Raw genomic sequence first — 27,999 nt, forward strand, 5'->3', positions numbered from 1 at the left:
ACCCCCAATTGCTTCTGACGAGCTGGTTGGTGCCTTGCATGGCAGCCAACGCCCCATGGTGTGCGAGTGTGTGTGTGTGAATGGGTCAATGAGAAGCATCAATAGTACAGTGCTTTGGATAAGCGCTATATAAAATGCCATCCATTTACCAAATAACCATCATGCTCACGCACAGACAGGCTCTCACCCCAGGTGTGGCGGTCTGCACATTGAAGACAGGGCTACAGAGAGTGAATGACTGGAGAAACGACTGTGCAAACACTCCTGAAATGGGAAAACAGCATAAGTTCATTTCTATAAACCACAAGCCACAATACACCAGAGTATCGCTACCTCAGACGCCAACAATGCTGTAATGGAGGCGGTTTGGGACTTAACGTATTGTTTGCCCTTATAACAGCACAGCAGCAAGAGGCTTGATAAGGTACAAGTGCCAGTTAACTATCCGGTAAAACTTTACTTGTACATGAAACAACGGCTGTAACAAGATGGCATAACAGATGATGTCAGGTTATGTCATGCTTTTATCTAAACTTTATGACAGCAACATCCGTCTTAACATTCAGTGATGAAAGTATGACTTTTACATCCGTTTCGCCACCTTGTCACGTGCCTGACAGTGGGCATATCAGCCTTCAGAGTTCAAGTAAAGTGTTACCAACTATACCTTTAAAATGATTATTATTGGTCACACCACATTATATATAATACTGGCACAAATGATGGAATCACTGTGCTAGTATAAGAAGTGTTTTGCCATTTCTTCTGTTGCCGTTTCTTGGACACATTTACGTATGTATTTCAAACCGTTCAACAGCTAAGTTAGAGATGTTGTTTAACTGCTAACGTTAGTGGAGTCAGGTGCGCCAACTTAGTGTTGAAATGAAAACCCTACCGTTAGCTAAGTTACTGTTACTGGTTGGTAGCCAGGTTAGCTACATCCGGACCAGGGTTGGTTAGCTACCACTGGTCTACAACTTGGAAAATAACTAATGTTAAGCTATGCGGTAGCTACTCTAGCAAGCTAGCTAGCTACAATGTTACATTCTTATAAACGTAAATGTACATAGCTAACGCTAGCTACATGAAATTAAACTAACGTCGACCTAACTAATTATCTTAGATATAGCTTACATCTCTAGCGTAACCATACCTTGTGCAGTCGCACTTGCCACAATTAAACAAGTTGGTTTGGACGACATTTCACAGATCTTTTGTCAGCAAGATAGAGGTAGCTAACGCACTAAGCTCAGTTTAGGTGAGCTAGTTACGGACCAGATAAAATCGACCGCACTGAGCAAACCATCAAGTAAGGATGCACAGGCAACAACGAACAGCTAGCTAGAAAACTCAGTGATACAAATATGAGTTAGTCTAACATTTGGGGGGGAACATTAAATGCAGCTTGCTTTGAAAACACGAAGCAGCGCGAACAACTCAACTGTGCACTACTTGCAAATTCCGGTTGAGTTCCAAGATCGACTGTCAAAATAAAAGCACAGCATGTTTATGTACTACAAAGGGCATGGAGTGCATGGCTGGGTTGGATCCCGCTTTTACAAATTGCTGTTTTCCCTCAAGGGATGCATTTCGACTAATCTTTTGACGCGCAGCATGCAAACCTTTACACTTGTGCACCAGTGCAACCAGGGTCTATGGCAGGGGTCGGCAATCCTGGTCCTGGAGAGCCGCAGGGTGTGCTGGCTTTCGTTGTTACTTGGCATTAATTGATCAATGAAAGCCGTTGATTACACAGTTAACTCGCCTCTTCTTGGGTGTGAATCGGTTGCTTATTTTAAGGTGGAGACGAAAGCCAGCACACCCTGCGGCTCTCCAGGACCAGGGTTGCCGACCCCTGGTCTATGGGATCTAATCAGCCGCAAACCATCATGCTGTTGTCAGATATGCAGTAGATATGGATGGATCACTTCAAGTGTGTTTCTCGCGAATCATTTTTCCATTGGGTTCAGTAGGGCAATTATTCAGGTGAAACAACCCTTGAAGTGATCCATCCATATCTACTGCTTATCTGACAACTGCATGATGGTTTGAGGCTCATTTGATACCTTGGACCCTTGATGACTAATGAGCAATTATTTTTGAGCCCCTAAAATTGGGGGGAGGATGTATAAAAAGGGCTGTAATTCGTACACCGTTCCACCGATTTAGATGTACTAAATACCCTCAAATTAAAGCTGAAACTTGCACTTTGAGCTACTTCCAACTCCAATATCCTGTGGTAGACAGCTAAAATAATAACTTTGTCCGTGTCCAAATATTAATGGACCTAGGCACAATTCTACACACTCAAAGACAGACACACACACACACACAATCATGCATTACATTTTCTATTAATCTACAATCCATCTATAGATAAATAAATGCCCTACATGATTTACAGATGGTAAAAATGCAAACACTGCATAACTCCACATATACACACTCACACATCTACTGGCTTAATAGAGAGCCGTTTTCCATAGATGAAGGATGTTTCCCTTAGCTGACTATTGAGATGTTGCCTGAGGCCCACTGTGCCCATGAGCGAGTCTACCAAGCAGACGTGGCTACACATCCAAATAGTTAAATGGCAAAAATAGCTCATTGACAAGAGACCTGAACCAGAAACTGACTTGTAACGATCACGCCCCCCTCCCCCCTGCATTTATAATTTTTCCCTTTTGCCTTCCAACAGGTTGATTGGTGGGCGTGGTCCCTCCACAAGCGGCACCTGGAGCTGGTTTCATTCCGGGTTAAAGGAGCTCCTGCGTTGCTGCTTGGGGGGCAGTAAATATCACACCTGTTGTAGGACAGATGGTTTGGTTGAATTTTTGCACCCTCGACATTTACACCGACTACATGTAACACTGCCGTCATACTGATCTTTCATACCCCATAGTAACTTACTTTAAATAAATAATTGCTTATCCCGTAAGCCTGTTGTCACGTGTCTCATTCTCCTGTTCACGACTAAAACGAGCCAGTTGTAACATAACTAACCAACATTGTCACAGTAAACACTGAACTAAAATATGATGAATCGCCATTCTTACTGCAAGCTGTTGACTATGTTATTTTATTTTTTTGCTCGTATGCTCTTGATGGATGGGAAATGTAGGGAAGTTCTTTTATTAACACAGAAGCAATTAATCAAGCCTCGTTGAGTGAATATAGGCCTACCTGAGTGTCAATAAAGGGCAATGCAATCACGATTAAAGACACAGAACCTGATGAAATATCAAGTTCTGTCGAAACAATTCACAATGATGGCAGTCAAAAACAACTAAAGATATGTCTCATCTTTGAATAAGTAGCTAGTGAATAGACAACTGACACCATTTAGGCTATGAAGACACTTATAGAAGGGATGTATTGATTAATTTATGTCTTATTGTTTAAAAGGTAAAAGATCCAATGTTCCCCTTCGAGCAGTAGTCGCCAATAACACTGCATCTTGAGTTTTATGCATTCTGATTGTCTTGTGATTTGATGATCCGTGTCCCATATTGTAAAAATATCTATATATTTTTACCACTTTATGACACATATGTTTTTAAAATATGATATTGTATAACAAATATGAATTTGAATTCAACGGAGGCATTTCCTAAATGAAGACAAAAAGCTTTGAAATGACAACTTTAATATTAACCATACACAATCATGCGCAAATGTACATTGTATTTGTGGAGCAGAAAATCAGAGTAAGTTTGGGGCAATTTCAACCGTGTTAATCCGAAGCACTGTCTGCGGCTGAATAATTACTGCAAAGAGAAAAAAGAAGAACAATTGTTTCAGAAAAAAAGACAATTTGGTTATGGTTGTATTGCCATATAAGAAATCAAAATCCTGGAAGTGCTTTTAATGGAGTAGATCTATGTACAACAAAACGTGTGTTTTTCTCCCATTTCTGTGATTCTCTTTGGATGAAAATGTGGGCCACAATTAATGAAGAAAATAAATCTGCTTAATATGCAACGTGATTTGTAACTAACAATACATACATTTGGCCACATTAATGTATGAAATATGCAATATAATTACAGGCATAACAACAATAATAATAATCATAATTATTATTCATACAGATTCCCCTACATGTCCCAAAGTTTATGAATGTTAAATCCTTTCAATTAGATGCGCAACAGGCAAAATAAAGAATAAGCATACTTCTTTTTCTTTGGTATCTGTGCCTTTTCCGAAACCACATTTCGACTCTGGGCCAGGATTCCGTCTTCTCAATAACAGTGGCTTCCACTCGGACCAGATCTCGGCTAGATATGGGGCGAAAATATGGTTTAATGCACACCAATCAAAATAACAGTTTCATGGAAAATGTTAGTGCTACACTATGATGAAATGACAACATTTAAAAAATATTATAATGATAAAATTTTATTTTAAGACAGTTGCTGCTTTCTGGCTTTAACAACTAAAGGTAATGGTTTCAAAACATTACCCACGATTGCTTACTTTTTAAGCAAAATCTACATAATAGTGAGCTGATATACTCTACACACATGAAACTATTGAAACATTTTGACTCATGCTGAACATGTTTCAGAAACATTCACTTGGGTAATGCTGGTGCTAAAAACGGTCCTCTACATGCTGGGTTTTCCCACAGAGGGTTCACAGTGACCACCCCAGAAAGGACAGAAGTTCTGCCCTGTTAACGTGTTGTGTCGTGCCAATCCTACCATGTCAGCCACTCAAGGGAACACAATGTTTAGTCCTTTCTTTGATGCCATTTTAGTGACAACCGTCCACAGACCCTGGGGCTCACTTAAGGTACTGTAATTGGTAGCTCTCCAGACTTGTGCAATGACTATACATACATTTCAGAAATATTTCAAATATAAAACCTTTTCTTTCTTTTTTTTAAAAATATAACCCTTGATGCCTTTGAGCCTAGATGAGGGTCCCTAGATGGGAAAGGTTTGAAAACCACTGTTCTCCCACAAAATGTAGAAAAGAAAGAGGCAGTTATACAGATTTCTTTCTCTTTTTTTTTTCTCAAAGAGCAGAAGTACAATTTTTTTACAAACCTTAGAAGAGGCCTTCCAATTAGAGTGAAATCCTCTCCACCAGCCAACAGCACCTGGTTAGATGAGAAACATACTTATTACTGAGGGTGTTTAATCAGTGTGGAAACGAGATTACATACTTTGCAGCCAGCAAGTTGAGGGTATGCATCATACAAAACCTACAACAAGATGGCACCCCTGAATCCTGGAGTTACTAAAAGACATTAGCCCACATTTAAGCCTCCTGCATCCCGGTGGTTTGAAGCCAACTTAGAAGCCCATTGAAGCCTACGATCATGGTTAAACGAACATCTGTCAACAGGGGCTGAACAACCCATTAATTTAATAAAATTTTGCGATAAGAATAGATAAGACACCTTTTCGAGTCTTATTCTTTCACCACACTCGACGTCTATGTGGTTTTCAATGATGATCAAGTCTTCATTCGTCACTTTCCACTGTCGACTTGCAAAATGTACAACAGCGAAAAGCCTCCCATACTCCCGTGATGTGAGAATTGTGTTCACTTTCTGAACCACCGCTGGAAAAAAGAGAAAAAGCAAACAAGCATCAAGATAATGACCATTACTTAACATAAAGTTCATATTCCCAACGATAAGGTATCCACATGAGCAAACCGGCCCCCATTTTGGCAATGTGAACAGCTGTCAAACACAAGAATATAGCGGAGTTCGAGTTTTTTTTGTTTCGTTTTGCTGGCAAATGTCTCTGGTAAGATTTCAGTGTATAGGACAAAATTATTAAAATGTTTGTATGATACGCAGTGGTGGTTATTGATGCAGAATAACAAAATCTTTGGGCTTTGAAGACAAACAAAAAAAAGAATAAAGCTAAAATATAGAAACGTACATCTGCACAACAAGATGAACCAAATATGCAGGAAGTCTACTCATTGGCAACGGAAAAGTCAGTTTATTAAGTGTAATCTCATGACTTACATCTACTTTCCCTTTGGCTTGTTTTCCTACTAAATAAGCATGAATGTATCACGCAGTTACAAGTCACCACAAGTTAACTGACTTAAGTTACACGTGGTGATATTGTTGACATAGCTTGTTTTCAGTTGTTATCAAATTGTTCTCAAAGTGGAGAGCTTTGTTTCTCAGACACTCAAGCTTCTTTTTTTATTTATTTATTTTTTGAATCAGACTAAAGGATGCCCAAAACATTCCGTAAAAACACAAAAATCTCACAACCTTGATGTCGCTTTGCCTCTTCCACATGGTCAATGGCAGGCAGCTCCGGCCAGGGCGGTCTGGATAAATACGTTTCTGGGACAAGTCTTTTGAACAAAAAAAGGAACATTAGAAAACGAACAATATAACAGCACACATTCCTCACAGAACTAATTAAGAGAAATCAAGTTTTTCATCATGATGCAAGAATTATTCATAGGAATAAAATAAAATGGTGTCACCTTATTTAACCCTCCAGTTATGTTTAATTGTCAGGAACATAAATATTTTTCATCAGGATCAGTATAATGTAAACAATATAAACATGGTGGAGGGTGGGGTTGCGAACACAAAGTAATTCTAACAATTTTCCTAACAAATGTTCATTACATTGGATGAGTGTCAAAAATGCTACATGACAATACAAACCAGTTACCTTGGAAGATTTGTGATGCTCTGAGAACCTGCCACAACTGGTAACAGAAACCCTGAAAAGTAAACACATTTACATGGCTTTGCTTGCCCCCCTTGCATGTCAGTCAGGCTGCGGGGGCAGGGGCAGCCAGTAGCCTAGTGGCTAAGGTGCATGACTGGAACCTGGAAGGATGGTGGTTCAAGCCCCACAAAAATAATCTGTGCTGCTGTGGGGCCGTTCAGCAAGGCCCTTAACCACACAATGCTCCAGGGGGCATTGCTACTTAATCTAATCAACTGCAAATCACTTAGTAGCCGGTATCGTAATGGTTAAGGTACATGACTGGGACCGGCCAAGGTTGGTGGTTCACAATGAGATAATCCAGTCTCACATCTTTTCAGACATATTCCACACAGTATTGTAGCTACAAGACCAAGAAAAGGAAAACTCAATGCAATACAATACTCCAGTTTAAAGTGCAAACAGAAGATGGAAAGGATGGTGCAGAACTGCATATTTAGTCGCAAATACACGTGTATGTGTGGATGAGTGATTGTGTCCATCATTTACATTTTATGACTGCATGTATATAATGTTGGTTTGGGTAACGTTACACATTTGTGCTGCACTACACTGAAGCAGTTTTGACGTTGTGTATGTACACGACCGCGACACACACAACCACACACATTGTTAAAAGTATCTTCACAAAAGCACGGCGCGATGAACACTTCCCATTCTAAATTTGTGGTTTATGGTGGTTAATTCTGAAGTACCCTGTCAACTGACAAGGTAACTAATAATACGAGTACATAGCTGGCAGGCTATTGCTGTACATGTCCTAAGACAGCCGCTGCCAAAATAACATACCAGTATGTGTTTGCAATGGCGATGGAAATTTGTTGCCACACAATCTCCAGCCAGATCGTAGAGCTTCTCTCAGTGCGTTCCTCCAAATCGCCGCCATTTCAACCTGTATGCCCGTGTGCCCGTGTATCCGATTAACGACTGCGAACCTGCCCTGATGCTGAATCAGTGGCTACACTTAATTCAAAGCAGTCGAGGATGGGAATAAGGATGATTAAACTGATCCTGGATCTGCAGATGAAGAGACAAGGAAGCTATAACACTTGGCTCCGGAAGTCATATAAAGCAGTACTACCTATATTACCTTCCGAAATATAAATACCGTAATTACATAAAATAGAGAACAATCCGAGAAAGAATTTAGAAACATACTTTTTAGCAAAAGGAAAATCGTAATATAATGTAGCTAGCTACGTTAATGTTGTCCCGAATATTCATCACAGGATAATATTACTTTTATTTATTCTAGCTACCGGAACTCTACCGACTTGAAGTTGCGTTCAAGTCGAGCAGTTGTTTAATCGTACGCAATCACAAGAAATTACTTCTATGGATTACTCTGTTTCCTTGCCCCAGTGCAAAATAAAAAGTTATGTCACTGTAAAGGAATAATATTAGATGTTTGTTTCGGGAAATCGAATTTCTCATGAACACGTTCAGTGTTAATTAAGTGTAATCTCTCGACAAAAATTACTTGCATCTATTTTCCCTTTGGCTTGTTTTCCTACTAGCTAAGCATGAACAGGTGTATGTATCACCCGGTTAGAGCAAGTCGCCACGAAAGTTCACCGACTTAAGTTACACGTGGTGATATAGTGGACATAGCTTGCTTTCAATTGCTCTGAAATTATGGAAGTGGAGAGCTTTGTTTCTCGGACACTCGAGCTTCTTCGAGAGGAGAGAGAAGCAGAGATAGAAGAAACGAGGCAGGTATCTCGGTAGCGAAATTGGTGCGAGTTACTACTTCTGAGACACAATTCTCTGTTTATAACTCACAACATTTGAAGTCTAACTGCTTGGTGATTTTTTTAAAAGTGCGATTAAGTGTCAAATACCTTGACGGTTAGCAGGCGTCCCCAAGTCGAATCATGACACGAGTCAGGTTTTGAGTGACTGGATAGCACCCATTGTCTCGTAATATGAAACCTATTCTTAACATGTTTTAGCTGCACAATGCTTATTATTTGTGTCATTTAGCTGAAAGCGACTTAGAGCAATGCAGGGTTAACGGCCTTGCGGTTCAACAACTGTGTGGATGTTATCGTGGCTACACCAGGGCTTGAACCAACCTTCCAGGCCCCAGTTATGGACCTTAGCCACTAGGCTTCAGCCTGCCCCTGTATAATGTTGAATGTAATTATTGTTTTTCTATGGAAACACATCATTCATGTTGTCATTCATGTTCTGTGAAAACTGAATAGCATTTGCTAATTTTCATCTTTCCTAAGTCAAAAGTACAATTTATGCCCAGTGAAGTTAAATGATCTGGGAATACCAAACTTATAAACTTGACATTAAATACTTCCTTAATTTTGTAGGTCTTGGCAAGAGAATGTGTCTCTGAAAGATCTTCAACGCAAAGGAGTTTGTCTCCTGAAGCTTCAACTAGAGAGCCAACGGACAAGTCTCTATGGCCGTTTGCTTGGGGTGTTTGTGCCAAGGAAACACTTGGCCACTAGAATTCTGCCGAGCAATAGCTTTGGACCAGGTGAGAAAAAGTGGGCTAGCGCTTTAGGTGAATATGATGTTTAGTCAAAGACCACGATTCAAAAAGTCTAGTAACTTTTAGTCTGCCATAAATATTGTTGTAAAACAGACCCTCAAATTGTGTGCAGAAGGTATGTAGGTTCTTGGGCTATAACTGAGCCTCTCTCCTGACAGGAGATATTGTGGGCTTGTGCAGTGTGGAGGGATGTGGTCCCTCATCCCAGCTTGGTTCAGGTGTGGTCACACGAGCCTCACAAACGGCCATATCTGTGGCCTTTGAGCCCCTGGACGGGTTCAGCCTGGAAGGAGATGTGCTCTACAACCTCATGAAACTGGCGAACAATGTGACCTATGAGCGGCAGAAATGGTACGTGTAGAAATGTAATATTTGTGTACAGCTGTTTAATCCCCATTCAACAACAGTTTGTCTCTGAATTACAAATGATGTCATACATTTAAGATTAATAATTAATAATTGGTAAATGTTGGCATTTATATAGCTTAGCCTATATATAGCTTTATTCAAAGCACTGTACAATTGATGCTTCTCATTCACCCATTCACATACTCACACTCCAACGGCGATTGGCTGCCATGTAAGGCACCAACCAGCTCGTCAGGAGCATTTGGGGGTTAGGTGACTTGCTCAGGGGCACTTCGACACACCCAGGTGGGAATCGAACCAGTAACCCTCCGACTGCCAGACGACTGCTCTTACTGCCTGAGCCAATGCCGCCTTTGGAACACAGTATTCAGTAATTTGGCAAATTTGGAATGTCCATTTCCAAATTCAGTGGGGGGAGACCCAATGATATGCACGCGCAGAGCAAGCCACTGCTTCCTATGTAGCAGTGGAAATGGCAGTTAGCCTGTGAATAATCCCCATTGCTTGCATAGATGGTTACTTTGGACAGGCTTTGTTATGTCACTGCAGGCTGCTTCTTGTTTAATGAAGAACTGTTTGCAGTCGATCTGAGACCAGACAAACAGACAAATATGGGTACAAAATTTTGGAATGAAAATGTAGAGACACGCCTTTCATCCACAGACTTGACTGAAACATTTAAATGTTCTTCATTTGCAGTGCCTTGAACACCCTCAATGGCTGCAGCTCTGGCCCAGCTTCCAGTCTGATAAGTGTTCTGTTCGGCTACTCAGAACCAGGGAGTCTGTCTCAAACAAGTAAGAAGCCTCTGATGAATTATTTTATAATTATAGCATGAATGTGAGTAAAATCCTATGTATATCTTCTTAGTACTCTTAATAAATAGAGATTCAGCGAAAGAGCTTTCCTCATGACTTTTTTTCAATCAATACTAAGTTGGTTTTTGATTTTCAGATCCTATAGATTTCTTCAACACTTCCCTGGATGAGTTTCAGAGAGAGGCTGTAACCTTTTCATTGGCTCAGAGGGACCTGGCAATCATACACGGCCCGCCAGGGACTGGAAAAACAACCACAGTGGTGGAGGTGATTCTGCAGGCAGTGAAGCAGGGCCTAAAGGTGCGTAGTACATGTTGCATTGTGGATGATAGCAAGCCTGGACCGTGTTTTCTATGTTGCAGGAATGCGATTTTCCCCCCGTTTATTCAGAACCCAAAAGTCTGAGACAGAGGACACGTGTTTCTGATGTCGCACCTTAAAAGTTTAAGCCCACACACAGAGATTCTGCACTCTTGGGCAGCTGATTGCAGGAGAGAATAAAGTTAAATACTTCATAGACCTCAAAGATATAAAAAAAAAAAAAATCATATCCATGTGCGTTTGTGTCCTTACTTGTTAAGACCAGGGTAGAAATACCCTAGTACATGTTATAATTGTAGTTTAAATGCGGTTGTTAATATATTTGCAGGTGCTCTGCTCGGCCCCTTCCAATGTGGCAGTTGATAACTTGGTGGAGGCTCTGGTTCGAAACAAAGCCAGGCTCCTCCGACTAGGGCACCCCGCCCGTCTGCAGGAGTCCATACAGAAACACTCCCTGGACGCAGTCCTGGCTCGGAGTGACAGCACTGACATCATCGCTGACATCCGCAAGGACATCGACCGGGCCTTTGTGAGTGAAACTTCATATTCGTAATGAAATATTTCCATGATTTTGGAACAAAGACACTAGCCGTATGTGCTTGCACACATAGCTGGCTTTTGTTAAACACTGACATGTAAGAGATGACTTCTAACATAACATAGCATAATATAATGACAAGAACATGCTATTCAGCCCTGCAATCCCCACCTCTTCATACAGCTAAAGTTTACCTCCTGATTAGTTTGCCTAAAAACTCAATCGTATCTAGCACTGTATCAAGACTGGTCTTCAAACCCACCCAGTGACATTCAGAGAAGAGTGAGGGATAAGTCAAACTCCTCTGTTTGACATGTACACACAAGATGGCTGGGAATTGGGGGTGTTGCATATCTGCAGAAGACTGCTCTCAAGTCTCAGGCAGTGGGCGTATCTTTGCATGACTTCAGCCAAATTCACTGCTTTAGAGAAGAAGTTCTGGATTAGAGCGTCTGCCAAATGCTATTAATGTAATGTAATGTAATGTAAGTTGGTAATGTCAGTGTTCTCCTGCCCGCCCCCCACCCCACCCCACCCAACACGCACATGCATACATACACAAACCAACATACCTGGATCATGGCTCACTGTTTTGCACATATTCTGCCCTTGTGTTTGACCTGAAGGAAAAAATGAAGAAATCACGTGACAAGGGTGGGCGCAGCCACCTTAAGGCCGAGGTGAAGGAGCTGAGGAAGGAGCTGAGGAAGAGGGAGGAGAGTGCCATCGCTCAGATACTCAAAATGGCCGACGTTATCCTGGCAACCAACACCGGTGAGAAACATCTATGCTCCTCTGTACCAAATCCAGCTAGAAACCTAATATGAATCTGCACTTCTCTGAATTAACAAATGACAAATGGACACTGACAACAAATTTTATCCTCCCGGTCCCAACATAACCTATGAAGACATCTCTGAACACATATTACATTGCGCAAGGATTGTTACCTAACCTATCAAGTTTTTATGTAAAAAGTAGTCAATTGCTTACAATAATATGTTACTTTTTAAAATTATATACAAAAATGTCTCTGTAAAATTTAATCAATTGGACAATGAATATTTGGAAATCTCAAATGTGTTATTTTATACTCACACACACAAAAAAACAAACATATATATAATACAGTCTAGGGTGCCTAAGACTTCTGCACAGTAATGTAAAGTAATGCTAGCTAGCCAGACCCTCCATTTGTTTTTTGTTACCTCTTTGTTTTTGTTGTTGATTGTAGCCACTAGATGACAAAGTAGCTAGCTGCTAGGCTGATTGGACAGGCAAGGGTGTCGATATCCATTCAACTGCAGACGTGCCATTTTATTGTGATTGCTGAACTGAGCAGGAGTGACATAAACCAACCAAGCTAATGTAGCCCACTAACATGTCATGTAAACAGTGTTATTCTCTGTTTATATTGGATAAAATACTGACTATATTAGGAAGAAGAAAGATGAAGGGAGAGAGCAATCAGACAATTTTTCCACTTTTAGCTACTGGACCGGAACAATGACATTTCACAGTCTGCCCACTTCCAACTCAGATGATTTGGGACTTACTAAAGGTGGCAGGTCCATGTCCATGGGAAAGGGAAGGACTTGAAGCATCATGTGCATGTATTGGTTATTCTGGTTTAAAGCAGTCCGATTGTGGGGGTTTTTTTCCAGGGGCTCATGACAACGGGCCCCTGAAGTTCCTGCCCAAAGATCACTTTGACCTGGTGGTGATAGATGAGTGTGCCCAGGCTCTGGAGAGCAGCTGCTGGATCTCCCTGCTGAAGGCCCGCAAGTGTATCCTGGCTGGTGACCACAAGCAGCTTCCAGCTACCATAAAGTCTCACACGTAATTTACTCTTCACCGTGAAGTCTCAAACTTAGGTTGTTCTTCATAGTAAAACCTCACACGTAATTCACTCTTCACCATAAAGTCTCACACGTAATTTACTCTTCACCAGAAAGTCTCACACGTAATGTGCTCTTCACCATAAAGTCTCACACGTAATTTACTCTTCACCAGAAAGTCTCACACGTAATGTACTCTTCACCAGAAAGTCTCACACGTAATGTACTCTTCACCAGAAAGTCTCACACGTAATGTACTCTTCACCATAAAGTCTCACACGTAATGTACTCTTCATCATAAAGTCTCACACGTAATGTACTCTTCACCAGAAAGTCTCACACGTAATGTACTCTTCACCATAAAGTCTCACACGTAATGTACTCTTCATCATAAAGTCTCACACGTAATGTACTCTTTACCAGAAAGTCTCACACGTAATGTACTCTTCACCATAAATTCTCACACGTAATTCTCTCTTCACCATAAAGTCTCACACATAATGTACTCTTCAGCATAAAGTCTTAAACTTAGGTTATTTTTCATAGTAAACGCTCACATGTACTTTGTTTGCAATGCAAATAAACAACAAATGCTTTTGAAAAGCAATACATTTGGGTATAGATATGTGACGTGAATTGCTTTCAAGTCAGACTATTACAATACATTGAGCATGTTACTGTGTACTGTATAATTAGTGTGTGTACGTTTAGAGTATACGTAACATTGAGCAGAGTTGGTCTTTCTTTAGCTTGGTTAGCAGACACTTTGCCCGCCCTTTCTCTTCCAGAGCTGCGGCGAAGGGCCTGGGGGTAAGCCTGATGGAGAGGCTGATCCAGAAGCACGGGGCCTCGGTGGTCAGGATGCTCACCATGCAGTACCGCATGAACAGTGCCATCATGCAGTGGGCCTCCCAGGAGATGTACGGTGGAAAGCTCATTGCCCACACCTCTGTGGAGAAGCACCTGTTGAGGTCAGTATGCCGTTTGCAGCTTCACTTTCTCTTTTCTTTTATTGGGCAAACACTTTACCATTACATTGGTATTCTTTAGGATATGATAACTGTGCAGGTGTTATGCAGCTAAGCAATGTATTATTATCCAAGCAAGTTAGCTTCTGTAATGCAGCCAGCATTGCTCCTTTAGTATTTTAGTATTGTGGTGCTGTATCAGTAAACCAATGCAATGTCAGCAAGGTTTTATGTATGGTTATATTTGTTATATGCATGTTATGTTTTGTTTGGAATAATTGCTCTGGTTCCTAAATATAACTTCTGTTTATCCGTATGTGTGTATGAAGTCTGTCAAATGCTTTTCTTGTTCAAAATGGATTAAAGTACATTTATCTCGCATGTAGCCTGCATGTCTTATAAAGTGGGTGATGATGTGTGAAAACATTTCCCCCTCTTTTCACTCAGTAACTATAAGACCACCTGAAAATTTTTTTTTCTATTAACCCTACAATGACGTGACCCCCCATTTCATGCTTTTGTATTTTTTGGACCCCACCCATCACGTTATAGCTGGGTTTTACCATACGACAAGTCTGATGATAGTAGCCTTGTTAAAGCAAATGTATTAACACCTCAGGGTTTTATCCAATATTGCAAGATTGTAAGATATGGCACATAGTAATGAGTGGGGCATGAGAATAACTGAGATTTCCTGAATTAAATGTGTAACTCCCCTGCTCCTGAAACCTGGAAGTGTATTCCTGGGCCCGGGGCTCATGCCATGTGGTTCTTTACAGATGGAAGGTTTTAATTAAAAAAATAAATTCATTGAATTGCTGTGTTTAAAGGTAGAAATGGAGACTCTCGATGCTGGCAAACGCTCTTTCCCTTGTGTGTCTCTGCCTGCTGTTCCAGGGACCTGCCAGGAGTGGGCAGCACTGAGGAGACTGAGTTGCCTCTGCTCTTGATTGACACGGCTGGCTGTGGGCTGTCTGAGATGGAGACCAGTGATGAGCAGTCGAAAGGGAACCAAGGTACAGTACGTTGGTCACACATTTACCCTCAACGCCTTACCCCACTCAGCCGGATGAAACCAGCTGAGACTGGTACCCATTTCACCCTCCTAAGGAATTTAAATGTCCTTGCCAGTTTACTGCAGGTTGTCCATGATTACTAGTGAAATTCATAATATACTATATTATTTGCTCTCATTATTCGGTAGGGGAAATTGCATTTGTTGTCATGTCGACTCTCCTAATTCAGTGAAAGGATGGAAATGGCAAATAACACCCATTTTCATATTATTCATTTGAATGTTTTTTTGTTTTTTGTTGTAGGACAGTCCCCCATCTTTCACGTTATTATTTTATTAAGATGTGGGGAACGTGGAGGGTTAATGGACGGAGAAATGCCGTCGAGCCTGCACAAGGGAGAATCGTATAGAGAGTTGGCTGTGCCACACATCGTGCCATTGATTTGATTAAAATGGTGTTGTCACCGTTATGCTTGATTTTGGTCCATTTTTCTATCATTTTAATCCACAGGTGAAGCGGACATTGTGGCTCTGCACATACAGGCCCTGACCGAGGCTGGTGTGAAAGCCAAAGATATTGCCGTGATTGCACCTTATAACCTGCAGGTGAGCCTGCCATTGAACCTTACAGCAAGCCAGCGAGACAGCCTGCAGGTTGACATTACATTACATTACATTACATTAATGGCATTTTGCAGACGCTCTTATCCAGAGCGACGTACAACGAAGTGCAAAGTGCATACCCATAACCAAGGATAAGTGTGCTGAAAGACCCTAGAGGGAAGTACAATTTCAACTGCAACCTGCACAACAAAGACTGACTGAACATATGACTGAAGATTTCAGAAAATACTATTTGCAGCTGTTCATAGATGGTTGTAGGTGTATTTTACATTGAGGTAAATTCAGGAATTTAGCGTTTTTTTGTTTACGCAGAGTTGTCACTGTGGGCGACAAATTGTCAAGTGAAGTATTAAGAGGCGGACTCCAGGCTATCAGTCAATTGCACTTGGCTGGGTGAATGGCCTCGTCTTGTCATCGAGTGTTCTTCGGTTCATATAAATTATCATATGATCTGATAAATAAACGGTATATAATAAACAGTATAAACGGTAGACTGATAATGCCTTGTGTTCATGCGTTTATTTTTCTGAAGGTGCTTTTGTGAAGGTAGAGCAGGTTGATGTGATTTGTCATTTTTTTTGTGCATTTTACTGATGGTGGGTAATGTGTTGTTTTTGTGTTGTGGAGCAGGTCAGTGTGTGTTTTTGTGCTTTTCTGATCAGTGTTTTTCTGGGTTTTTTTGTCAAGGTGGACCTCCTCAGACAACTGCTCTCCCTGAAGCACCCTGAGCTAGAGATCAGGTCCGTGGACGGGTTCCAAGGGAGAGAGAAAGAGGCGGTGGTGCTTTCATTGGTCAGATCCAACAGGAAGGGTGAGTCATTGGTCTGATCATTTCAGGGATGTGATCATCATGGCATGTACACCAAAGATCAAGTTGAAACCAAATGGAGGCAATTGTTGGACAGACATTTGTTTTGTGTGTATTAGGGATGTTAACGTAAATCAATAAACGGTTTACTGTTAATCGTTATTAAGAACTTTGATCAAGTAATTTGATTGATTAATTAGTTACATTTCAATTAATAATGTAGCGTTGGTGATTAGATTTTAGATTATAGAGACATTTCTCTGTTGTTAGACGCAAATCTCCTCGGCTGACAACATTAGCGAAATGCTATTTGTCCATTCCGGTACTTGTTAGTTAGGTAATGTCAAATACAGTAGGCTATGTTGTTTGTGTCAAGGCTATGTGTTACAGCCTCAGGAATACAGAATATGAGTGGCCTTTTGGGGGGTCTCATGGGACTTTACTTAACTTTTGTAACGTTTGTTTCTGTCATGAAATTGCTACAATTTTGTTAAATATATAACCTGCCAATTACACTGTAGAATACATTTCACACTATTGAATAGATTGATGTTTATCATAATACTGCATTAGCAGCTACAAGTTTTGTCAGAAAAACAAATTAGCTGCTTTAGTAGTTTTGTCTATTACAAAGTTATGCAACATTAAGCAGGATTAATAACCAATATCTGTTTTCACCATTGTGGCAGTTCAGCCAGCTTGTAATAGAAATGTCAGTGGTCCCTCCTCTTCTGCACAGATTTCTCAGTCTGTGAATCTGTGTTTGTATAATCTTGTTTCTTGCCATTATGGCCCATTAGGGTCATTAACACAATGCAAATCTGTTCTATTTTGAGTCATTGTTTTTATAGGCCATATACTAGATTTTAAGATTATCAGGGAATCATGATTAATCGATTAATGGGTGCCCACAACTGATTAAAAGAATCACAGAAAATGTGCTTCCCTAGTCTGTATGTACAGTGGTGTGAAAAAGTGTTTGCCCCCTTCCTTATTATTATTTATTTTAATTTTTTTTGCATGTTTGTCAAACTTAAATGTTTCAGATCATCAAACAAATTTAAATATTAGTCAAAGACAACACAAGTAAACACAAAATGCAGTTTTTAAATGAAGGTTTTTATTATTAAGGGAGAAAAAAAAATCCAAACCTACATGGCCCTGTGTGAAAAAGTGATTGCCCCCTAAACCTAATAACTAGTTGGGCCACCCTTAGTAGCAACAACTGCAATCAAGCGTTTGCGATAACTTGCAATGAGTCTCTTACAGCGCTGTGGAGGAATTTTGGCCCACTCATCTTTGCAGAATTGTTGTAATTCAGCCACATTGGAGGGTTTTCGAGCATGAACCGCCTTTTTAAGGTCATGCCACAGCATCTCAATAGGATTCAGGTCAGGACTTTGACTAGGCCACTCCAAAGTCTTCATTTTGTTTTTCTTCACCCATTCAGAGGTGGACTTGCTGGTGTGTTTTGGATCATTGTCCTGCTGCAGAACCAAAGTTTGTTTCAGCTTGAGGTCATGAACAGATGGCTGGACATTCTCCTTCAGGATTTTTTGGTAGACAGCAGAATTCATGGTTCCATTTATCACAGCAAGTCTTCCAGGTCCTGAAGCAGCAAAACAGCCCCAGACCATCACACTACCACCACCATATTTTACTGTTGGTACGATGTTCTTTTTCTGAAATGCGGTGTTACATTTACGCCAGATGTAATGGGACACACACCTTCCAAAAAGTTCAACTTTTGTCTCGTCAGACCACAGAGTATTTTCCCAAAAGTCTTGGGGAACATCAAGATGTTTTCTGGCAAAATTGAGACGAGCCTTAATGTTCTTTTTGCTCAGCAGTGGTTTTCGTCTTGGAACTCTGCCATGCAGGCCATTTTTGCCCAGTCTCTTTCTTATGGTGGAGTCATGAACACTGACCTTAACTGAGGCAAGTGAGGCCTGCAGTTCTTTGGATGTTGTTGTGGGGTCTTTTGTGACCTCTTGGATGAGTCGTCGCTGCACTCTTGGGGTAATTTTGGTCGGCCGGCCACTCCTGGGAAGGTTCACCACTGTTCCATGTTTTCGCCATTTGTGGATAATGGCTCTCACTGTGGTTCGCTGGAGTCCCAAAGCTTTAGAAATGACTTTATAACCTTTTCCAGACTGATAGATCTCAATTACTTTCTTTCTCATTTGTTCCTGAATTTCTTTAGATCTCGGCATGATGTCTAGCTTTTGAGGATCATTTGGTCTACTTCACTTTGTCAGGCAGGTCCTATTTAAGTGATTTCTTGATTGAGAACAGGTGTGGCAGTAATCAGGCCTGGGTGTGTCTAGAGAAATTGAACTCAGGTTTGATAAACCACAGTTAAGTTATGTTTGGGGGGGGGGGGGGGGGGGGGAATCACTTTTTCACACAGGGCCATGTAGGTTTGGATTTTTTTCTCCCTTAATAATAAAAACCTTCATTTAAAAACTGCATTTTGTGTTTACTTGTGTTGTCTTTGACTAATATTAAAATTTGTTTGATGATCTGAAACATTTAAGTGTGACAAACATGCAAAAAAAAAAAAAAAATATCAAGAAGGGGGCAAACACTTTTTCACACCACTGTATATACTGTGGTTTCATGTTTCATTTGACATTTTGCCTCTTGACAAGAATGCCGCCAGCCTGGACAGAGTACTTGCGAGGTTCCGCCAGTAGGGTTCAGCCATGTTGTATTTTGGCCTGTGACAAGTGGAGCAGTCGTTTGTAGTACGATTTTATGTCGATATGCATTACTTAAGGATGGTGATTAAGCTGCTTTTGACGGCGCTACTTCATAGCTGGGGTGATATGGAAAGGTAAGACATCCTCCCAGGCGATGAGAATTGAGTATTTATAAAATTGCAGATTATATTGTTTAACATGTAATGGCAATTTCTGTTTTAACTGACACTCAGCATGAAAACATAAAATGTCAGCCTGCGTTGTGTTCTTTATTGGGTTCTTTATTGGAGCGACCATAAACCTGCTTGTTGAGTGCACAAGTTTGCATTGTAGCGTTTGGCTACAGTGTTATTAAAAAAACATTTTTTTATTAGTTTGGTTGTGCCTTGATACACAGCTCCAGTGTGAAGTTGTCTTTACATGCAGATACAATTTCCCAAGCCCAATTCAACTTCAACCATTGTAGCCTACAATAATGCTAATCTGATCCTGAACATCATTGTTTGTGAAATGACAGTTATCGCACAGAAGATTTATGAATATTTGTAGTTCTTTATCGTATCTTTAGATAGTAGGCAAGTTTTGGAGTTGCATTACATGTCATTTAGTTGAGGCTTTTTAATCCCAAGTGATTTACTGTTGATTAGACTGAGCTGGGGACAATCCCCTCTGGATCAATGTGGGGTTAAGGGCCTTGCTCAAGGGCCCAACAGCTGTGCAGATCTTATCAGGGATTGAACCGCCAAGCTTGTGGGTCCCAGTCAGGTACCTTAACCGCTATGGTGACAGGCTGCCCCGAGAGAGTTCATGGTCTATATTAGAAATATTCAATTCAATTCAATTTCAATTCAATTGTGCATTGCAAGCATTTCAGACAGTGATGGATTAGACCAGGGGTGTCCAATCTTATCCAGAAAGGGCCGGTGTGTGTGCAGGTTGTTGTTTTAGCACAGGACTAAGACAGCTGATTCTACTCATCAAGGTCTTGATTAAAGACCATGATTAGTTCATTAGTATAATCAGGTGTGTTACTGCTGGGTTAAAACAAAAACCTGCACCCACGCCGGCCCTTTTAGGATAAGATTGGACACCTCTGGATTACACCAACGAGACCCCTCCGTTCTGCCACTTCGTGCCGTCTGGCGCCTCCCCCTCACCACACCTGCACTTCACGCTCACGACTGCTGTCTGTCCTGGTCCCACAGTGGTGGAATGACCTCCCAGTGGATGTCAGAACGGCAGAGTCTCTGACCTCCTTCAAGCGCAGACTGAAGACCCATCTCTTCAGGCTACACCTTTCCCTCCCCAACTCACAATCACCGTGATTAGCCTTAGACTGTAATGGCACTTATGTATAGATATCGTTACTTGTATTGTTGTTTTTATTGGCTGTTGTATTGTTGTATTCTAGCTGCCAACTGTGGTATGCTAGTTTGAAAGTTGATTGTACTCTTCAAGGGTTCTGAATTTCTGTATGTTTACACTAGGACTCAGAACTGTACTGTCCTCTCAGGTCCTCTTTGCATTTGTTCTTGTGTTTGATTTGCACTTTGTTGTACGTCGCTCTGGATAAAAGCATCTGCTAAATGCCACATAATGTAATGTAATGGATTAAACTGCTCACATTTGCCACCTGGTGGTGGTTATGTGAACAACACATAGTTACTGTGGAAAAACAAAAAAATAGATGAAAATTTGGCAGGTCTTCTGAGGCAGAAGCGCCAAATGAGACCTGAAACAACTGTATAATAAGAATAAGCCTCTCACGGAAAAATCCCGGGAAAATATCCCACTGCTAAGGTAGCCATGGTGAGTAACATTGTTTTCAGAGCTGTGATACCTTCTCCTATTCGCTGACCGCTTCCAGGGGAGGTGGGGTTCCTGGCGGAGGACCGGCGGTTGAACGTGGCGGTGACTCGCTCTCGGCGCCACCTGGCCGTGGTGTGTGACACCCAGACCGTCCGGCAGCACGCCTTCCTCAAGTCCCTGCTGGACCACATGACGGAGTGGGGAGAAGTGCGCAGCGCCTTCCAGTACCTGGAGGACGCCGTCCCCATGAACTACACCCACGAGCCCTCCGAGCAGCGCGGCCAGCCCGGGCCCCGAGCCAAACCCCAACCCAAACCCGGGGAGAGGCAGAGGAGGGAGACGGGACCCAGGCAGACCCCACAGGCGAGGCCTGGCCCGGCCCGGAAAGCTGCCCCCGTGGTGGAAGGAGTGGGGAAGAGCGAGGAGGAGGAGCTGAAAGAAGAGCTGCTCCGTTTCCGGAAGGATCCGGAACGCGCCACGCTGAGCTTCCCCGCCACGCTCAGCTCACACGCCCGCATGCTCGTGCACCGGATCTCCGAGGAGCTGGGGCTGAGGCACGAGAGCTGGGGGGAGGGGAAGAGCAGGCAAATCACCGTCTCCAAGCATGGGGACAGGCTTGCTCAGCCCGACCAATCGGACTCCCCTGTGAGCCCCACAGAGCAGCTGGAACTACCACCTTCCTCCACAGGGTCCAAAGAGCACCTTGACCAACCAGCGTCCTCCACAGAGGCCACAGGCTCTGAGACAGGGGCCACAGGCTCTGAGACAGGGGCCACAGGCTCTGACACAGGGGCCACAGGCTCTGACACAGGGGTCACAGGCTCTGAGAGAGGGGAGTCCGGCTTGTCTCAGGTGGATCTTAAGAGTCTGCACCTGGAGCGCATGCAGAGAGAACAGGCCAAAAGGAATCTGAAGGCCCAGTGCAGCTCCGCACCGGCACAGCCCTCCAAAAACGCCAAACGTTCAGCAAAAGGTAAAATTTAAGGTCTTTTTTTTCTGGTTTTCCAGTCCAGGTCAGCGATAACACTCAATTAAAAAAACTGTAATACTAGCAAATATTTTTTCACCGCACTCTACATGGTTAATTTTCAGTTCAATTAAACTTATGTGTTACTTACCGAGCTATGTTGTCCTGCTGCTCTAGGATCTGATTTCACAAAATAACTGATGAATATTATGTCTGACCCTGGATCAATGGGTAACATACTTTACACCACAAAAACAGCATATCTGGTTAGTCTGTAGCTATCCTAGCCATCAAATGTCTATAGGTGTGTCTTGTTGGGATAGCTACCTAGCTCTATGCTTATATGCTTAGCTAGCTAGCCTATATTGACTTGGTGGTAAAGTAACGTTGACATTACTAGCTAATTGTGTTAACTAGCTAGCTATGTAACGTTAAATAGGACAATTTAGCTATGATGGCAACTTCTAGCTAGCTAGCTATGTTATTCAGTCCTGTGAAGCATATACATTAAACCAACAACAGCAGACTAGTTGTCACCGCCAGGCTTAAAAAACGACATTGCCTTAATGTAATGTTACCTCCAGATTTGCAGCTAGCAGTCCTGGCATGAGGCATGACATGTTCTCTGTTCATTCTCTTTCACTGCCCGCCACTACATTAATTGCATGGATAGCTATCACAGCTAGTAATATAGGCAGAGTTAGCTAGTAACTGTCTTTGATCATGCTGTAACGTTAGCTAGTTTGAACAGTAAAGTTGTCACCTATGGTTGGTTGGTCACGTGGCAAGTTAGCAAACATATATTTAGCTAACCTATGTAGTCAGCAGCTATTGAAATGATCTTGTGATGGAGCTTCCACAATCCTAACCTTAACCATTAGTAAATTAAAAAGACTACAGACCGTCAATCACAATGAAAAGAAGTCTGACTTTCTTGTTTTTATCTTTGTTTTTTTAACTTTGGGCAATGTTGCTATGGCAAGCTGGAAAATTCAAAGTTGTTGATTCAAAGAGAATATTTGATTGAATCCTCAGCAGCCTGCCCAGTTGTACATGTTGTTTGAAGTAGACCACCATAGTTACAGTACCCATAGCAGGTATTAATGCAGTGTGTTGGAAGACTTGTCAGTGCATAGGTCAAGATACTGTTCTCGGTGCTTCTGTGAATTTCCTTCCGTCTTTTTCGGCTTTTGCAAACCATTATGACATTATCTCTCACTTTAAGCATTGTTGAATTATTAATATAGGCTTGGAAAGACAGTTCTGAATCAATAGACACACTAAGGTTTTTAAAACCACTTTGGCAGAAACAAAGGATAAGATTTTAACCACATAAGAGCTCGTCCTGTAATGCCACCTGATATTTCCAGCCTACAGAGGAGAATGTGGTGTTCTGTAGTATCAAAGACAGCACTTAGGTCAAGCAGGACAAGAATAAAAACTTCTCATACACCTTCTTGGCCTGGAGAAAATAAGAAAGCTGATGAGCTACACATTTCTCAAGGATCGTTGGATCTTAGGAGGTTTGAAATAGGTCTATAATTGGCTAGGTCAGTGGGATCCAGATTTTGTTTCTTGAGTAATGGCTTGGTTTCTGCCATCCTAAATGATATGGGGACATAACCTGATGAATAATTAATTATGTGAAGGATTGGTTTACAAAGAACGAGGCAGAAGCTCCTTCAATAACTTTGTGGATATAGGGTCTAGGAGAGATGGATGATTTAGAAGAAGAAAGTAATTTGTCTAGTTCGCTCTGAGGTATGGGAGTAAGGGATTGAAGTTATGTATAGCTAGAAGGCACTCATGTTATCAGTAAGACTACCACTGACAGGTGTAGAGACAGACAGACATCTTGTCTGTAATTCCAATTATCTTAATACTAAAGAAATGTATGCAACCATTACTCCTGCAGAAGCTGGAATTTCAGGATTGGTTGCTGCATTAGTATTAGTTTGTTTAGAGACCGCTTTGAACAGAAATCGGGGATACCAAAGGGGCACGTCTTCTTCTCAATAACTTTTTTACTTTTTAATGGAGCAACTGTATCAAGTGTTTGGCGTAGATGCCTCTACCTTAGTCATTCTCCTGCCTCCCTTTCTGATATCCCTATCCCTCTTGTCTAACCCCCCCAAAAAAAGAAAAAAAAGAATTGCATTTATGATGACTATATTTAGAACAGCACTTCCTATGTATTTTCCTAGTTATGGATGTGATGCTTTGTGGAAGAACCTATGCACTTGTAAATCGCTTTGGATTAAAAGCGTCTGCCAAATGACTAAAATGTAAAATGTAGATGCAATTGCATAGATGCAGTTTGCGTAGATGCAGTGTGTGCAGTGGAATAAGTGACATCCTAGACTCTGATGTTACTAGGTGGCGCAATTGTAAATGCAATGTGATCCGAAAATGGTCAGACAGAATAGTAATATGTGACTGAATTTAAACCTCATCAATGTCAACACCAAAGCTTAGGACCAAGTGTAAAGTATGTCCAGGATTATGTGTGGGGCCAACAGTTTGAGTAAAGCCAACTGATTCTAAAATATTAATGAATGCAGATCATCTATATTTCATTTTACGTTTAAGTCACTTAACATCTCCACTTTGTCATAGCTTATAACTAAGTGACAGACATCTTGCTGAGAGATTCATGACTAATTCTTCAAATGAATTAATGTAGTAAATGTAAATAACAGCAATACCGCCCCCTCTTCGACAGAGATGGGGGTTTTGAGTATATATGAAACAAGCTGGGGAAGATTCATTCAAAGTAAAGTTCTCGTCTGTTTTCTGCCAAGTTTCAGTGACACGTAGTACATCGAGACAATAATTTGATTAGTTTGTTCACAAGAGCTGCTTTTATAGTTAAGAGATCTGATATTTAGTAATCCAAATTTCAGAGTAGTAGTCTATTATTGCTGGAAGTAATGCAAGTGTATTTTGTTTTTATATAAATCAAATTCATGGCAACTTTATGGTTTTTACATTTCTGGAATTTAGACCGCAGGCCATGTTTCTACATAAAAAAGCTGTGCCATTTTGGGATGGATGAACCCCATCCCTTTTTAAAAGATGTTTGTCAGTTATCAACAATACCCACATTATTTCATGCACACCAGTCTGATAACCAGCAATTCAGGGACAATAATCTGCTAAACATTTCATCAGTACACCGTATAGGGTAAGAACCACTGCACGTTACTGACCGTGACATTTTCTTAATAGAAGCTAGAAGACTTCATGTTTCTATGATTGTAAGTGTTGAATGGGGCACAATCCATTCCTTTTCCAGGAAAGGGCCACTCCAAGGCGGACTCCATAGAGTCAGCACTGGCGGGCGATGACTTCGATGCGCTCATCGATGCCGTTGTGAAGGCAGACAGTTTTTGTGCTTCCGCAAAGTGCAAAGCGAGCGTTCGGACCATGGGACAGCTCTGCCCCTTCTGCAATAGGAGATACTGCCTCAGCCACCATATCCCTGAGGTAATACCAGCTGCTGAAACAGACACTCCTATTGAGAGTTTTACACTGTTATTCCTATTGAGAGTTTTACACTGCGTCATTCCTATTGCGAGTTTTACACTGCGTTATCCTATTGAGTTTTACACTGCGTCATTCCTATTGAGTGTTTTACACTGCGTTATTCCTATTGAGAGTTTTACACTGCGTCATTCCTATTGCGAGTTTTTCACTGCATCATTCCTATTGAGAGTTTTACACTGCGTCATTCCTGTTGAGAATTTTACACTGCAGCATTCCTATTGCGAGTTTTACACTGCGTTATTCCTATTGAGAGTTTTACACTGCGTCATTCCTATTGCAAGTTTTTCACTGCATCATTCCTATTGAGAGTTTTACACTGCGTCATTCCTGTTGAGAATTTTACCCTGAATCATTCCTATTGAGTTTTACACTGCGTCATTCCTATTGCGAGTTTTACACTGCGTCATTCCTGTTGAGAATTTTACCCTGCATCATTCCTATTGAGTTTTACACTGCGTCATTCCTATTGCGAGTTTTACACTGCGTTATCCTATTGAGTTTTACACTGCGTCATTCCTATTGCGAGTTTTACACTGCGTTATCCTATTGAGAGTTTTACACTGCATCATTCCTATTGAGTTTTACACTGCATCATTCCTATTGAGAGTTTTACACTGCGTCATTCCTGTTGAGAATTTTACACTTCATATACAATTTTACACTATTTTCTACCGAGAGCTTCACACGGTATTACTTGTATTGAGTTTTACACTCTCAATCCTACTGAGATCCTCACACTGTGTGTTCTCTGCTGGTACATGGTTAAGGTCACACTGTGTGTTTTCTGCTGGTACATGATTGTGGTCACACTGTGTGTTCTCAGCTGGTACATGGTTGTGGCCATGGTCACACTGTGTGTTCTCTGCTGGTACATGGTTGTGGTCACACTGTGTGTTCTCTGCTGGTACATGGTTGTGGTCACACTGTGTGTTCTCTGCTGGTACATGGTTGTGGTCACACTGTGTGTTCTCTGCTGGTACATGGTTATGGTTACACTGTGTGTTCTCTGCTGGTACATGGTTGTGGTCACACTGTGTGTTCTCTGCAGGTACATGGTTGTGGTCACACTGTGTTCTCTGCTGGTACATGGTTGTGGTCACACTGTGTGTTCTCTGCAGGTACATGGTTGTGGTTACACTGTGTTCTCTGCAGGTACATGGTTGTGGTCACACTGTGTTCTCTGCTGGTACATGGTTGTGGTCACACTGTGTGTTCTCTGCTGGTACATGGTTGTGGTCACACTGTGTGTTCTCTGCTGGTACATGGTTATGGTCACACTGTGTGTTCTCTGCTGGTACATGGTTATGGTCACACTGTGTGTTCTCTGCAGGTACATGGTTGTGGTCACACTGTGTGTTCTCTGATGGTACATGGTTGTGGTCACACTGTGTGTTCTCTGCAGGTACATGGTTGTGGTCACACTGTGTGTTCTCTGCTGGTACATGGTTATGGTCACACTGTGTGTTCTCTGCTGGTACATGGTTGTGGTCACACTGTATGTTCTCTGCAGGTACATGGTTGTGGGGACTTGGCCAAAGCTCACGCTCGAATCGGAAGGAGCCGGGATGCAGCGCTTCATGCAGCCGGTGCAAAGAAGGCTCTGGACCCAAACAAAAAGGCTCATTTGCAGAGAAGACTGGATACAAAGCTCAAGGACCTTGCAAGCCAAAGGAGAGTGAAACCAAAGGCGGAATAGTCTTTCTATGAGAGGATGAGACGGCGCAAATGTAATTTAGTGCCCCCACATGTGGTGATCTGAGTAAATTAGCAAATTCTAGTTCGATTTCACTTACTGTGCATTTAGATCAGATATCTTATCATTATCATACCATGAACAAGAACAGACTTCGGCATATTATTGCATATATTTATTAAAACACATTTGCTCCATTTATGTAATGCAAAATCTGGAAACTGTTGTCTAAAATGGACATAAATCCACACTAATGGACATGCAACAGGTTTATGTTCAAGATAATTAAGATTTTTAAAAGCTTTACAACAATGTGAATTGATTTGGCTATGTTGAAGAAACTGTGACCTTTAACAATTTGCCATCAGCATGTTTGTCTAAAAAGTGTAAAATGAAATAAAACATGCACACCACAGTATTCTGAATCGTGGGATAGCTAAGGGAAGACAATCTAAAACAAACACTAGGCTGAGATGCCTAGTAACATTGTGTGAATGTATTCCAAATTCTAAAAACACTTAACGCTCATAAGTGATTAAAAAATATATATTATTTTAATCCTACTCCAGAATATGCTGGAATAATGTAATGGAGAAATACAAATGAGTAATGAGTCATGGCTACAATTTCATGGTGGTGATTTGTTTAGCAAATGGAAAGCTACTGTATACCTGTCTTCAGTGGACTTCACCATTGTTGGCTCAGTTTGACGTACGCACACACGGTCCTCTTTTGGAATATAGATGTTGAGT

General features: G+C 41.5%; 3 protein-coding genes across 3 annotated transcripts in view; 1 reads left to right on the forward strand and 2 right to left on the reverse strand.

Annotated features, from left to right (window-relative positions):
* Positions 1-1,436, reverse strand: part of gatd1 (glutamine amidotransferase class 1 domain containing 1) — a 9,771-nt gene extending 8,335 nt beyond the window's left edge. Inside the window, exons 1-2 of the mRNA XM_061222622.1 lie at positions 1,154-1,436; positions 188-264 (exon numbers count right to left, since the gene is read on the reverse strand). Coding sequence (XP_061078606.1) covers positions 188-264; positions 1,154-1,202 — 126 coding nt within the window. The 5' untranslated portion in view covers positions 1,203-1,436. The remainder of the gene's footprint in view (positions 1-187; positions 265-1,153) is intronic.
* Positions 1,437-3,629: 2,193 nt separating this feature from the next.
* Positions 3,630-7,728, reverse strand: mrpl21 (mitochondrial ribosomal protein L21). Its single transcript, XM_061222353.1, has 7 exons — positions 7,512-7,728; positions 6,663-6,714; positions 6,248-6,333; positions 5,408-5,571; positions 5,052-5,104; positions 4,174-4,277; positions 3,630-3,767 (listed from the first exon to the last, which is right to left on the reverse strand). Exons 1-7 carry the CDS (start codon positions 7,606-7,608, stop codon positions 3,703-3,705), a joined length of 621 nt encoding a protein of 206 aa, XP_061078337.1. The 5' UTR covers positions 7,609-7,728; the 3' UTR covers positions 3,630-3,702.
* A 320-nt stretch (positions 7,729-8,048) lies between these two features.
* Positions 8,049-27,662, forward strand: ighmbp2 (immunoglobulin mu DNA binding protein 2). Its single transcript, XM_061222351.1, has 15 exons — positions 8,049-8,434; positions 9,047-9,216; positions 9,390-9,582; positions 10,300-10,397; positions 10,555-10,718; positions 11,068-11,268; positions 11,904-12,051; positions 12,942-13,116; positions 13,904-14,086; positions 14,981-15,099; positions 15,610-15,704; positions 16,410-16,533; positions 21,100-22,014; positions 25,304-25,494; positions 27,065-27,662. The coding sequence occupies exons 1-15, from the start codon at positions 8,358-8,360 to the stop codon at positions 27,248-27,250; spliced, it is 3,039 nt and encodes a 1,012-aa protein (XP_061078335.1). The 5' UTR covers positions 8,049-8,357; the 3' UTR covers positions 27,251-27,662.
* Positions 27,663-27,999: the final 337 nt, after the last annotated feature.

This window comes from Conger conger, chromosome 15 (assembly GCF_963514075.1).
Source record: "Conger conger chromosome 15, fConCon1.1, whole genome shotgun sequence".
In the NCBI taxonomy this organism is placed as follows: domain Eukaryota; kingdom Metazoa; phylum Chordata; class Actinopteri; order Anguilliformes; family Congridae; genus Conger; species Conger conger.